Raw genomic sequence first — 14350 nt, 5'->3', positions numbered from 1 at the left:
GCTTTACAGCTGTACATGCAGTACATAACATATAAGAATGGAATGGAAAACAATCTCTTACAGCAGGTTGCATCAGCTTTTTTTCCTCCAGCTTTGATAAACAAATACATTATTACTCATAAAATAGAACATAACACGAAATGAAAACAAAATCTTGATTGCTTACCAACATGTTTAATTTAGACTCTCATTTTGTTGTTCTGGAAAGAGTTGTTGCTAGCCTTTCCCAACACCTGAACCTTTTAATTTTCCTCGATTTAAGTCATATTATCTCTGCCTTTGTGGTTCAGGCAGAGAGTGAAGAGAAGCAAGGAATAAAACAGTAGGAGGCACTGATGTGCAGAAGTTGAGATATTGTTCTTTTTGTCTTTTAGCGAATAGTATTAAGAAAAGTTCCATGCATCCCAATTTAGGGAAATCTATCTTTAAAGCAGTCTCCCCCCAAAAATAAATAAATATATATATAATACACACACACTGTTTTTCCATTTAAAATTAATCTCATACTACCCTCCTTTGTTCAGTTTTTGATGAATAGGTTTCAGGTTAAGAAAAAATTATATTCACTTCCTTCAATCTAGTATCCCTTTTGGAAGATATATTTGTAAATTACAAAAACAGTTAGTATAAAATTTTAACACAAACACTGCTTCAGAATGAATTTAGGATTCTAAATAACAAACATTTTAATATACTGGAAACCTCGAGATAAGGGTCTGACACAGAATTTATAAATCACTTCCTCTTTCTCATTTAACATTAATCAATACTCTACATGAGTACGAATAAGAAATTAAAGTGTATAGCAACCTTTTCTCTGACACAACAAACCTGATTTCAGCCTTTTAGTGTGTGTGTATTGTGACAAAGTTCCTCTTCTGTCTTGGTGGGTCCTGCGCTTATTGGTGTATTTGTTCACCTCAGAGATTCACCATGTGGGTCAGGGAACAGCCCAGAGACCTTCACCTCTGGTAGAACCCACAGTCCAGGGTTACAGCCCAGGTCCCTGTGGACTGCGGCTGTCTAGAGTGCCTCCTGGAACAGCTGCACAACAGCTACAACTCCTTGGGCTACTTCCCCATGGCCTCCTCCCAAAACCTTCTTTATCCTCACCACAGGACCTTTCTACTGGTGTCTGATAATGCTAGTACTCTTCAGTTCTCCAGCAATATGCCTTCCCACTCTCAGCTCCTAGTGCTTCTTGCTCCCAGCTCCTCGCACGCACGCTGCAAACTGAAGTGAGGTCCATTTTAAACTCAGGTGCCCTGATTAGCCAGCCTGTCCTAATTAATTCTAGCAGTTTCTTTTTAATTGGCTCCAGGTGTCCCAATTAGCCTGCCTGCCTTACTCATTCCAGCAAGTTCCTGCTTGTTCTGGAACTGCCCCTGTTACCTTACCCAAAGAGAAGGTATCTATTTAATCTGGGACTAATGTATCTGTATCTCCTGTATCCATCTGGCCTGACTCTGTCACATATCCCCTCCACCCTCTGCTCAATACCACAGGGTTGGGCAACTTGGGACGTCAGGCAGTGTACCTGTGACAAGCCATCTGCATTGCCATGGTGGCTTCCAGCTCGGTGTTCTATGGTGAATTGAAAAGGCTGGAGGGACAGGAGCCATCTGGTTACCCTTGTGTTCTTGTCTTTATTTCGCTGCATCCACTGGAAGGGTGCATGGTCAGTCACAAGGGTAAACCATCGACCCAGAAGGTAATAACATAGTGTTTCCATGGCCCATTTCACAGCTAGGAACGCACTCTCAACCACGGCATACTTCTCCTCTCTCAGGAGGAGTTTTCTGCTGAGGTAGAGGATTGGGTGTTCTGCGTATCTGACCATTGCGATAGGACAGCTCCCAATCCTACTTCAGATGCATCTGTTTGTAAGATGAATTCTTTGTTGAAGTCTGGGGCTATAAGCATGGGTTACTGCAGAGGGCCGTCCGTAGATCTGTGAATGCGTTCTTTACAGCGTCAGTCCACTTCACCATGTCTGGATCTCGGGCTTTTACCAGGTCTGTCAGGGGACTCGCTCTGGTAGCAAAATGGGGAATAAATTGCTGGTAGTACCCCACCCAGGAATGCCTGGACTTGCTTTTTCCAATTTGGCCGGGACCAATTTTGGATAGCCTCTAGTTTGTTTATTTGGGGCTTGACCATGCCCCTTCCTACAATGTAGCCAAAGTATTTAGCATCAGCTAGCTCTATAGCACACTTGGCTGGGTTGGCTGTGAGGCCGGCCTATCTGAGCGTGTCCAGAACCGCTTCCACCTTTTTCAAATGGGTCTCCCAGTCAACGATATTGATAATTACGTCATCCAGGTATGCAGCTGCATAACAGTTATGGAGCCGCAGAAGCTTCTCCATGAGATGCAGAAGGTGGCAGGTGCCCCATGTAGTCCAAAAGGAAAAACAGTATATTGAAACAGACCCTCTGGTGTAGATAATGCTGTCTTTTCTTTTGCATCTTTGTCAAGAGGAATCTGCCAGTATCCCGTTAAATCCAGGGTTGTCAAAAATTGGACATTGTCCAGGCGGTCAATGAGTTCATCAATGCGGGGTGTGGAAATCTCGTTCAGCCGGTGAAAGTCATTACAAAATCTAGTGGTGCCTTCGGGTTTGGGCACCAACACAATTGGACTTGACCATTGACTGTGGGACTCTTCAATGACTCCCAGCTCCAACATCCTTTTTATCTCCGTCTTGATCTTCTCCCTTTTTGCCGCTGGGACCTGATATGGCCTTAAAGTTACCTTTGTCCTAGGATCTGTGATAATGTGGTGATATGCCTTGGTGGGCCAGCCTGGTTTGATTGAAAACATGTCCTGGTATTGGTTGATCATCTCAGTTACCTCCTTCTTCTAGTTTGGTATCAGATCAGTGGATATTCTGATCTGCTCCTGCAGGATATTTCCCTGGATAGGGGTCTCTTGGGCCACTACATATGTCTCTTGCTGGTGAGAAGGCTTTAAGAGGTTAGTGTTTTATAAATCTATTCTTGTTTTCAGCGTCCTGGCTGCCGCACCTTGTAGGTTACTTCCCCCACAGGTTCAACCACCTCATAGGGCCCCTGACTTGGACCAAAAGCTTGCTTTCTGCCGTCAGTATAAACACCTGGTTGGAACTGTCAGACTTTTGCCTTCTGATTGTAATGGGTTCGCTGGGCCTCCTGCTCCTTTTCCAAATGTTCCCATACAATAGGGGTGACTCAAGCTATCCGGTCTCGCATCTGCAATACATATTCTATTATTTATCATCTCATTGGGTTCTTCTTCCCAGATCTCTTTGGCAATATCTAATATGCCACGGGGGTGATGCCCATATAATAACTGGAAGGAGGAAAACTGAGGCCCCGTCTAGACTACGCGCGAAAATCGATTTTAGATACGCAATTTCAGCTACGAGAATAGCGTAGCTGAAATCGAATATCTAAAATCGATTTACTCACCCGTCTTCACCACTCGGGATCGATGTGCGCGGCTCGCCATGTCGAATCCGGAACTCCGTTTGTTTTGGTGGAGTTCCGGAATCGATCTAAGCGCGCTCTGGGTTCGATATATCCTGTCTAGACCAGACGCGATATCGAACCCCGAGCAATCGATTTTAACGCGCCAAAACGGCGCGTAGTGTAGACGTAGCCTCAGTTGAGGCCTGAGGTATCTCCCGGATAGCGAACATAAGGTAAGGTAGTAGGGTGTCCTAGTCCTTCCCATCCCCACTTACGCATTTTTTATCATAGACTTGAGGGTTCGGTTAAACCTTTCTATCAACCCATCAATCTGCGTACGATAGACTGAAGTTCTCAAGGTATGTATATGGAGCAGCGTACAGAGGTCCTTCATTAGCTTCGACATAAACAGGGTTCCTTGTTCTGTTAATATCTCCTTCGGTAGCCCCACTCGGGAAAAGATCCCCACCAAGTCTTTGGCTATCGTTTTAGAGGCTGTGTTCCACAAGGGGAGGCGGCTTCTCGGTAGTGAGTAGCATAGTCTAAAACAGCAATTATACATTGGTGACCCTGAGCCATATTCTCCAGGGATCCCACTAGATCCATGACTATTCGCTTGAAGGGGACCTTTATGATGGGACAGGGTACTAGAGGTGTCCTCTAGTGGGGATGGGGACTGTGCAACTGACACTAGGCAGGATGCACAGTATCTCCACACTTCTTCGTGCACCCCAGGCCAGAAGAACTATCGTATAACCCATGCCAGGGTCTTCTCTACCCCTAAATGCCCCTCAAAAAGATGCATATGGGCAAGACTTAATACAGTGTTCTGGTGTTTTTGAGGTACTAGGATCTACTGTACCTTCTGCCTCTGTACTGGTGCAACCCGGTATAAGAGATTCTTCTTCATTATGAAGGAGGGTCCTGGTCCCTGGGTTTTCCCTTCCACGGGGACCCCATCTATTTCAGTCACCTCCTTCTAGTGTTGTTGTACTTTAGGCCTTCTGCCTGGGCCTGTCCAAAATTTCGTCTCCCAGGGCTAATCTGCCCGAGATCCAGGGGCCCAGTTTCTGTTGCCTCTACTGGTTCTGAGGCATTAGGGTGTGGGTCAGACTCAGGTGTTTCTCCCTCCTGAGCGGCCTCCTTTTCAGCTGCTCAGGTCTGCCTACCTATGAGAGCAACACTCTGGCTTTGAGTCAGTATTCGGGTTCCCAAGGCCCTAGCTGCCCTTCTTTCCTTTTTCTTCTTTCTACTCTGTCTGGGAGTGGGGAACAAATCTAGGGATATTTCAGAGAGGATTGGGGGGTTGACAGTCTACTGTGGATGACACACTAATTTCAGGGTTCCCATCTTTCTCCAATCTCCCTACTGGGAGTAAGTCTCCAAACCCTGGGAAGTCCCTTCCTATGAGCACCGGGTATGGGATTTTAGGGAGTACACCTGCTGCTACCTCGGCAGTGTTCCCTTAGATCTCAATTTGTACTGGGATGGTGGGGTAGTAACTAACCATCCCGTGGACGCATGTTATCCCTGTATGTTTAGACTGCAGCAGCTGATTACGCTTCGGGAGCTTCCCTGAGATAAGCGTGATAGCACTCCCCAAATCAGCCAGTGCCATGGTCTCTACCTCATTTAGTTTCACTGGTCTGGCTTACATATGTGGGGTTAGTGAGACCCCTACAAGGTGGATTAGGGAGAATGTGTCTGCTTAGTTCCCCAGGTTACATTGCATAGGCCTCTTGGTATTGGGACACTGTGCATCTATGTGTCCCCACTCCCTGCAGGCATAACATCTGTATGGATCCCTAGGCGTTCCCTGGTCTCTTGGTTTGGGCAATCTGACATCACAATCTTCTTCCCCATCAGTGCTCCGACTCTGTGGCTTCTGGTGGGCCTTCAGCCCCTCACTTTTTCCACCTAGGCCCTCCTGGTGGCCCAGTCACTTGAGTGCTAGGGCTTGGTGCTGCTAGTTTAACCTAGGGTGCATCTTCCTTAACTGATCGGGTCAGCTCCCTCGCTGTCCTTCGCCTCTCTACCAGTGCGACAACCTCATCATAGGTGGAGGGTTTGTTCTGGCTTACCTAGGCGTGAAGGTTTGGCGGTGGTTCTCTCATGTATTGGTCGATGACCAGAACCTCTATTATCTCTTCCGGACTCAATTCGCAGCCACTTTCATGCGAGATGGAGGAGGTCATACAATTGGGACTGTGGGGTTTTGTCTTCCTGATATCTCCACTCGTGATATTGCTGGGCCCGCACTGCAGTCATTACCCCAGATCTGGCCAGGATCTCTGCTTTCAGCTGGGGGTAGTCTGCTGCAGCCTCTTCAGGCAGATCATGGTAAGCCTTCTAGGCCTCCTCACACAGGAATGGGGCGAGGATGCCAGACTACTGATCTCGAGGCCAGGCCTCCCGTAGTGCTGTCCTCTCAAAGGCCAGAAGGTATGCCTCTACATCATCCTCCTGTGTCATTTTCTATAGCCAGTGGCTGGCCCGTATGATCTGTGTCTCATGATGACTTTGGTTCAGCTCTGTAAGGGTCTGTACCTGGTTTACCAGTTCCCGCAACATAGTATGGTCCTGAGCTGCCTGGTCCATCAACAAGCGATTAGTCTCTTGCTGCAGCTGCACTGCCTCCTGTTGGGTGACTGCCTGGACACGGGTAGCCTCCTGCTGGGCAGCCCTGGCTTGTATCAGTGCTCGCAGTATGTCATCCATTGTGGTGAAAAAAATAAACCCTCTCTCTCTCTCTCTCTCTCTCTCTCTCTTTTTTTTTTAATAATCACCCTCCTCCTTCCGCTGTGCTGTGCACACCAAATCCCATCCCTAATGCTAGTCATGACAGAGTTCCTCCTCTTTCTTGGTGGGTCCTGCGCTTATTGGCGGATTTGTTTGCCTCAGAGGTTCACCATGTGGGTCAGGGAACAGCCCAGAGACCTTCCCCTCTGGTAGAACCCACAATCCAGGTCAATTCCTCCTGTGTCTGATCAGGAATTGGGAGGTTTGGGGGGAACCTGGGCCCGCTCTCTACTCCAGGTTCCAGCCCAGGGCCCTGTGGACTGCACCTGTCTAGAGTGCCTTCTGGAAAAGCTGCATGATGGCCACTTCCCCATGCCCTCCTCCCAACACCTTCTTTATCCTCACCACAGGACCTTTCTACTGGTGTCTGATAATGCTCTTCAATCCTCCAGCACCTCTTACTCCCAGCTCCTCGCATGCACACTACAAACTGAAGTGAGATCCTTTTTAGATTCAGGTGCCCTGATTTGCCAGCCTGTCCTAATTAATTCTAGTAGTTTCTTCTTAATTGGCTCCAGGTATCCTAATTAGCCTGCCTGCCTTAATTGGTTCCAGCAAGTTCCTGCTTGTTCTAGAACTGCCCCTGTTACCTTACCCAGGGACCTACTTAATCTGGGACTAATATATCTGCCTTCTAACACTCTCCTGTATCCATCCGGCCTGACCTTGTCACAATATATATAATTAAATATATCTCTGTACTGCAGCTTGTTGAGTCTAAAGACATCTACCTTCCTAAGTATTATATTTTAACATTTGTATACACATTTTATATGCATTTCAGCTATTGTGTGCATGTACATACACAAGCACACATGTAAAGATTTGCATTAAAGTAATGGCTGTTGCAGAAAATATTTTCAAAATATTTGCTGTGCACTAAAACTATGGAAATTGTAAGACAAATATGAAATTGCCTTTGTTGAAATGTCTGACCTTGCTGTTGTTTCATGAATTTAGTTTAATTCAGATATGTTTGTTTACACATTGCATATATGGTCCACACTAAATACTGTGTTAAGCTGAATTAAACAATGCTTGTTAGTTTAATATCTGTCACAGACATTTCTTAATCACAAAATAAAAAAAAGAGGAGTATATCCATGATCAAAGTGAAGGTTCCTACATGATTTTTTTATTTGTGCTTATCAGAGTATATGCATGGGATTTCAAGAGCTTGCTAATTATGTGATCGCTCCTTTTTTTCCATCAAAAGGAAGCTAGATATGCACTACTTCCTAATATCTTCCATTTATGCAAATGGTATAGTTTCCATGGAGATGTTGTAAGAACAACAAAAGAGGAAAGTGGTCTACACAACTGAATGGGAGAGATGTCTGTAAAACTGTCTCTATTAGGGCAGTCTGTACTCTGAAAAAGTTGGAGAATCTCTGAATTTTGTTGTCATCCATTTGTAGATTTTTCATTTTTAAATTAAATATGAAATGTCAAGATGCCATGTTAAAGGGTATTCAGTAAGATTTTCTATTAAAATTATGCTTATTTGCTTTGCAGTCCATCTAGAATAGAGAGTCATTCATTTATATATTTCCCCGTTAATTTACATTTTCTTGAAGATGACTGACATACATACATCCTATGTATTGTACTGCAGATGCAAATATGGTTACACTTCTTAAACTCACTTAGCACACACCCATTGGCGTATAATTCAACATATATGTTAAAGTTGCTATGGCAACTTGAGCAACTATTAATCAATGTAACTAGTAATGAAATATAATTAATTCCTCAGTGACACATCCTATTAATGCACAGTATATTGCCTCAATGAAGGGAGAGGAGGGGGAGAGAATGCAAATAGCAATGGCGGCAGAGGATTTAATAATATCCTTATCTCCAGTACTTTAAGTAGCGTGTACATGTGTGGATACACACATTCAAATAAGTATGTGTGTGTTTTTTAAACCTACAGATTTCTTTCAAATATAACACATAATGGTATAAATAATAGAGATGAATGGAAATACTACCAGGTTGCAATCTCTAGGTTTTTGATTAACATTTAGCTGTCACTGTATTAATCATTCAGTGTTACTTTGTTAAACTGCATTTTAATATTGTTTACATATAGCAGCTAAACAACTTGTTGTGTTGCAGGTACCTACTGGGACATAAATTAATAGGGGAGTGCGGTAACCACAAACATTCCAAAAGGACAGTTTTACTAAACTAGACTAGGGAAAGGATCATAACCAAGTTTATTTTATTTATGCTGATATCCATGCATCAGTGCAAAACTAATGAATTTTTAACACAATAATATATAAAATATTTGACTTGTGAGAAATAAGAAAACTTAGTGGAAATATGTTATTTAGTCAAGTAATTACTACTAACCTGGGTTGTTTGTTTTAATAATTACTGAAAACTTGGAATGACTGCCTCCATGCATCTGATGAAGTGGGTTCTAGCCCTCAAAAGCTTATGGCCAAATAAATTTGTTAGTCTCTAAGGTGCCGCAAGGACTCCTCGTTGTTTTTGCTGATATAGACTAACACAGCTACCACTCTGAAACCTGCCTTACCACAGTACTTTTACTAGCCACAGATCCATGCTACTGTTTAAATGTTGAAATTTGCATGGATATTGACTATTAAATTACTGTCTAAGGAGTAAATATTTGTCATTACTTTCCCTAGGGAGCTCTCCCAAAATCACCTGTTTATTATATGGTAATGTATAATGTACATTACCATATAATAAACAGGAGTAAATGCGATCAGTGGCTGAGACAATTTGCAAATATTGATCAAGACAGGTAAGTAAATGAACGACAGAATCAATTTAAACAGCAGGCAGCAACTTTCTTAATTTAACAATAGATGAGGGATGCTTTATGCTAGCCCCTTCTCTCGTACCACCATTTAATTGGATCTCGTGTCGAGTTACATGGCTCCAACCATATAACCAGTGATTCAGGGTAGACCCTTTTCAGCCTATCTCTAGCCCTCCACCTGTGAGGGAGGTAGCCAAGGGAACCTCGATCTGTGAAGTGTAAAGGTTTACCCTTCTTCCTACAGGCAAAAGATCTACCAGCCGAATCCCGGGTCTCATTTAACTCTGGGATCTGGCCCTTTTTATTTTCACTGGACATTGGCTGTAAGTTATGACGAGCAAAACATTTGTACATTGTCTCTTAATATTACAATTCCCGTTCTTTTTCCTTTTAATCTAACTGCTCCACAATGCTGCAAACAATGTGCACGCACGTGCACACACTCACATCCGCTCCCAACACTCCCCCCAAAAACAAACAACAACAAAAAACCCAACACATAACAACACACGCCATCAGATTTTCACCAGTTTGGCCCAACTGGAAAAAAAAATCCTTCCTGATCCTGAAAACAGGTAATTATGACATTTTGCAAATGCAGGTCCATATAACTTTGCTACAAGAAGGGAAGCAGTGGGAAATGGGGCAGTTATTGAGACAAGATTGTCCCCCAGACACTGGGGAAGGCTTTCAATTGAATGGAGATAGCCAATAGAATGTGATAGGCAATAAAAGTCTGTTGGTGACTGATACTTGAAAAATTTAATCCTGCTTTTGATACCATTATATACTAACTGAATTGTTAATCCTGCAGATATGAACACTTGCATAACTTTAAGCATGGCAGTAGGCCATTGCTATTGCGTTCAATGGACCTACTCTGTCGTGTAAAGTTACTTATGTGCGGAAGTGTTTGCAGGATCAGATCCTAGGTGACAATTACTCATTCTTGATTTGTGATGCCTTCAGAGACATAAACAAAGGACAAAGTTCTAATCTCAAATGGACAAATATCTGTATCATCATTTTTAAAGATGAGCTTCAAAAGGGTACAGGCTAGGTTAAATGATTTTTTGTGGTTGAGTCTTGGTTTTGCCTTTTTTTTTTTTTTTGGCTCTTGGAAGAAGTGTGGTGTTCACTCCCATGTTACAGTTGAGGGAGGTGAAGTGTTTCATTTTTGACAGAAACCTGGTTTCTTCCAAACATTCATTGGTCAAAAAGTGTAAACAAATGAAGAGTAAGTTGTTTACAGAACGACTAAATGTGCCTTCTCTTTTCTGTTGCTCGGCTCTCATCTTTGTGTTTTGTAATAAGAGAATTTCATTAGTTTGGTATGCATTATTGTCTTCCAGACTAATAAAAATATGATTTTTTTCTAAAGTTGTAACTACTAACTTTTACAGACTACCTTTAAGCATCTTAAAAAGCAAATCTACAAACCCTTTTTCCCCTTTCTGTATTACCTCTGAGGACCTTCAGATATAAAGAAAGCCATGTGTGTACATTTGCTTGATAGAATTTAAGATTAATTTCATCGGTACCTGTGACATTTGCATGAAAAATATTTAATATCTCCAGTTATGCAAAAAAAGTGTTCATGTGTACATGTTTTAAATATAAAGGGTGTATTAGTATATATCATTTTATAAGTTCCAAATATAAAACTTTCAATTAGAGAAGCAAATTTATTAATCCAAAACCTAGAATATTCATAATAGTTCTGATTTGATTTTGTGCATTATAACAACATATTAAAAATTTTGATTACATTATTAAAAATGAATGCCTACAGTTATACCACTTGGAGAGTATTGTCATTAGATCTGGGATTTGCCTGATGAGTTCTTGGAAGGGAAACCTTCAGGATGGTAGAGGAAATGGTGGTGCTTCAGCAGATGGCTCTCATCTTCTTTGAGCTGTATCAAATCACTGGAGAGTTTGCTGTTGAATGTGCTGGATTTTGAAATGAAGAAAAACTGAGAAAAGAACCACTTTCTGTGATTTAGTATTTTTTCAAGAGCAGGAGTATACATCAGGGTGTCCTATCAAATTTCAGTTTGTAAATTCTGTATGTCCCTTCTACTGTTTATAATTTTGTTTTCCTTGCCATTGTGATTATGAGAATATCAGAGGGCTGGTCTACACTGGGGGTGGTGGTTTGGGGCGGGGGGTTGATGTAAAATACGCAACTTCAGCTACGAGAATAGTGTAGCTGAAGTCGCCGTGTCTTATTTTGTCTTGCCTCCCATCCTTATGGCGCGTGATCGATGGCCATGGCTCCCCTGTCGACTCTGCTTCTGCCTCTCGCCCTGGTGGAGTTCCAAAGTCAAGGGGAGCATGGCAGAGATCGACTTATGTCAGAATCAGTGGGTAGTGTGGACGTACCCATATTGTGAGCCAGCATGTTTCTTTTCCCTTGAACTGAAGAAAAAATTGAAAAGTTATATTTTTCCCTCTCTAAGGTAGCATTAGTGTTTTAAATGAAGTTGTATCTGTAAAAAATTTAAAACGATTATTGGTGAATTAGAAACTCATATGTACACATTTATTTTACAGCTAAAAAGGCAGTAGATGATACAGAAGAAAAGAAAGTAGTTCTGCCAAAGAAACGAGTTAAAGAATTAAGAATCTTGGATGGAAAAACAGCACAGAATCTGTGTAAGTAGTATTAAATTATTTATCTGATAAGCAGAAAAATGAGCTTGCAAATCAGCTTTGACTGGTTGTTGTGTTAATTCCCTGTCCCCCTCTTATCTTGTCATTTTCAGTCTACAGGGAAAATAATAAAATGAAATAAACATTTATTTTCCTCATGCTGCTGCAGCTGTTCTTCAGAATCCAGTTCCTTATTCATTTGCTTGTTGCTGAGCTCTGGACAAATAATGCATTCTACTGCATGAAACACATGTAGCAAAATGGTTTTGAAGATTCCCCAAACTCATGCAGTGGGGAAGTGGCAGCATGACTGCATTCTCTCCACAAGCCTCCAGTCATTTCGAGGCCCTTCTGTGGGGTCCAGGCATAGGTTCTTAGGAGGAAAAAGAGTGTAAAAGAAGTAGCTACTTCATATGACTCTCTCTTCAGATCTAGGCACATTTCCAGTCAAAACTCACTCAGGATTTACCACTCTTTAGCGTCAGTAGACCATATTCTTCTTTGAGTGATTGTATTCCACTGAGGGTTATGCACACACACAGTGCATCCTGGCAGTCTCCATATGCACCCTGTGCCACATCATGGTTTCGCCAAGGTGATAAAGGGCGCAACAAGTCGCCGGCGACTCCAGTTCCTTCTCACCCCCACATGGTCTGAATCAGAGTTTCTACTCCAAAAGTTTACAAAAATATCCTTAGTACTGTTTATAGTTTAGATTTATTGTTTGTTCTGTATTTTCTGTTTGATTCCCCCCTTTTTCGTAGCAGATTCAGAAATTGGGATGCCACTTATATGGTGTTTTCCGCCAAACTATTCCCTTGTCCCCTTTACCCCCAGTACCCAGGACTGAGTACTGAATTATGCTAAAGATCGTGGGGTTCAAAACCTGCACTTCCTGCTCCCACTCATTTTCCATCAGTGATGAGCACCAGCACTTTTTGTACTGCTTGGGGGAAGTCCATATTGTAGACATGTGCAGTATGTGCCTCTCCTTTCCTGACCGTACTCAAGAAAACCAGACTCTCTATCTCAGAAAAGACTTTATGGGGGATGCCATGGGACTGACATTGGATGATGGCTGGTGAACCCCCCTGTATATCAGCCTGAACAGGCAAAGAATTCTCCCCCTACCACAGAACCCCCATCATGTTCTGCCAGTACTGGTGCTAAGAACTGCATAATGGGGCTTAGTCATGAACCAAGGAAGCATGCACATATTAAGCATAGCAGTAAGTTTTCCTCCAAGTCTATGAAGGATTCAGCACTGACCATGAATTCTAGTCTCGTTCCTTATCTCACGAGACTGAGAAATGGGAGCACTGATAGCCGGATCTGCCCATGTCAATCACAGATCCTGCCTTTCCATCTGCTCCAGCTACGCTGATTTCCTGGGCACTGTCAGTCTCCAGATAGATGCAGTTCCCTGTACTGGCTTCTCCAGTGGAACAGATACCATTGACCTCTGGGAGACGGGAAGAGCCCTGGGTGCCCATGAGTTGTTTGCGCTGGAAGGACTACTGTCTCCATGATCCCCAACCTTATCACCAGTTTGAAGGGACCCTTCAACCGCTATGTTTCTTTTGCCTTCTATTTCAGTGGTTCCGACAGTACCACCATTTGGCGAAAATTCTGACTCCTCTGATTCAGATGATATGGATGTCTGACACTGTCCATATCTCTCATTTTGGAAGCATGACTACCAGAATCTTCCAGTGGCACCATGGTAGTTCCCCTCCTTACCTTAGCCACATAATTGGTATCTGGCACTGTGTTCCCAGGCTATGCAACAGCTGGTCAACCTGGTCATGGCACCAGTATTCATGCTCTGAAAGATCCCGCTAGGTTTAGGAGAATTTCTCCACATTGCCACTACAGTACTTGTCTAATAGGCGCTCCAACATAGGGTTGGTTGATGCACTGGTTAGCCCAACTTCACCGGTATCCTTCATCTTCTCCAGACACAGCCACTTCTTCAATCCCCTCCTCTATGCTGGAGAACTATCGCCAGTTCCAAGAATTGCTGCGGAGAAAAACCAATGTCCTAGAGATCCCCCTAGAGGCCATACGAGAGCTCAGTCTCAGGGGCAAGCCCTAATCATCAATTGGTCGGACTGCACAAACTATGCCCCTCCCCACCTCCTCCCAGCTCCTCCTATCATGAGTAGTCCACAAGATCAGATGAGAGAAAGCAGCAACCATCCTGATCGCCTCCTGCTGGCCTTGCCAATTCTGGCTTCCATTTCTCCTCTGAATGTTGAAGCACCTTCCACTCACACTTTGGATGTTCCCAGAGCTACTTGACCCAATGGTAGATTCAGACACCCCAACCTGCACACCCTTCGACTGATGGCTTGGTTTTTGGGTGGCTCCCTCCACTAGCTCAGGAGTACTCTGACCATGCAAGATGTCCTTTCAAGCAGCAGGAAAGATTCCACAAGATGCTCATATCGAGCCAAATGGGTGCATTTCACTTCCTGGGCTACACAACACGGCCTTGTCCCTGAAGCGATGTGCATCCCACTACTCTTGGAGTGTTTCTTCTTTCTGAAGGACTCGGGACTGGCCCTCAGTTCCATAAAGCTGCCATTAATGCTTTTCATCTGCTGGTAGACAGCCATTCAATTTTTACCCCACCCCTACCTCTATGG

At 43.3% G+C, this 14350-nt stretch overlaps 1 protein-coding gene across 1 annotated transcript in view; it reads left to right on the top strand.

Annotated features, from left to right (window-relative positions):
* Nucleotides 1-14350, top strand: part of DIAPH2 (diaphanous related formin 2) — an 854113-nt gene that overhangs the window by 319898 nt on the left and 519865 nt on the right. Inside the window, 1 exon segment of the mRNA XM_075068735.1 lies at nt 11604-11705. Within this exon segment, the coding sequence (XP_074924836.1) occupies nt 11604-11705 (102 nt within the window).

The sequence above is a fragment of the Chelonoidis abingdonii genome, chromosome 8, assembly GCF_003597395.2.
Source record: "Chelonoidis abingdonii isolate Lonesome George chromosome 8, CheloAbing_2.0, whole genome shotgun sequence".
NCBI lineage: Eukaryota > Metazoa > Chordata > Testudines > Testudinidae > Chelonoidis > Chelonoidis abingdonii.
The sequence above is the reverse complement of the archived record's forward strand: the minus strand, read 5'-3'. Positions and strand labels throughout refer to the sequence as shown.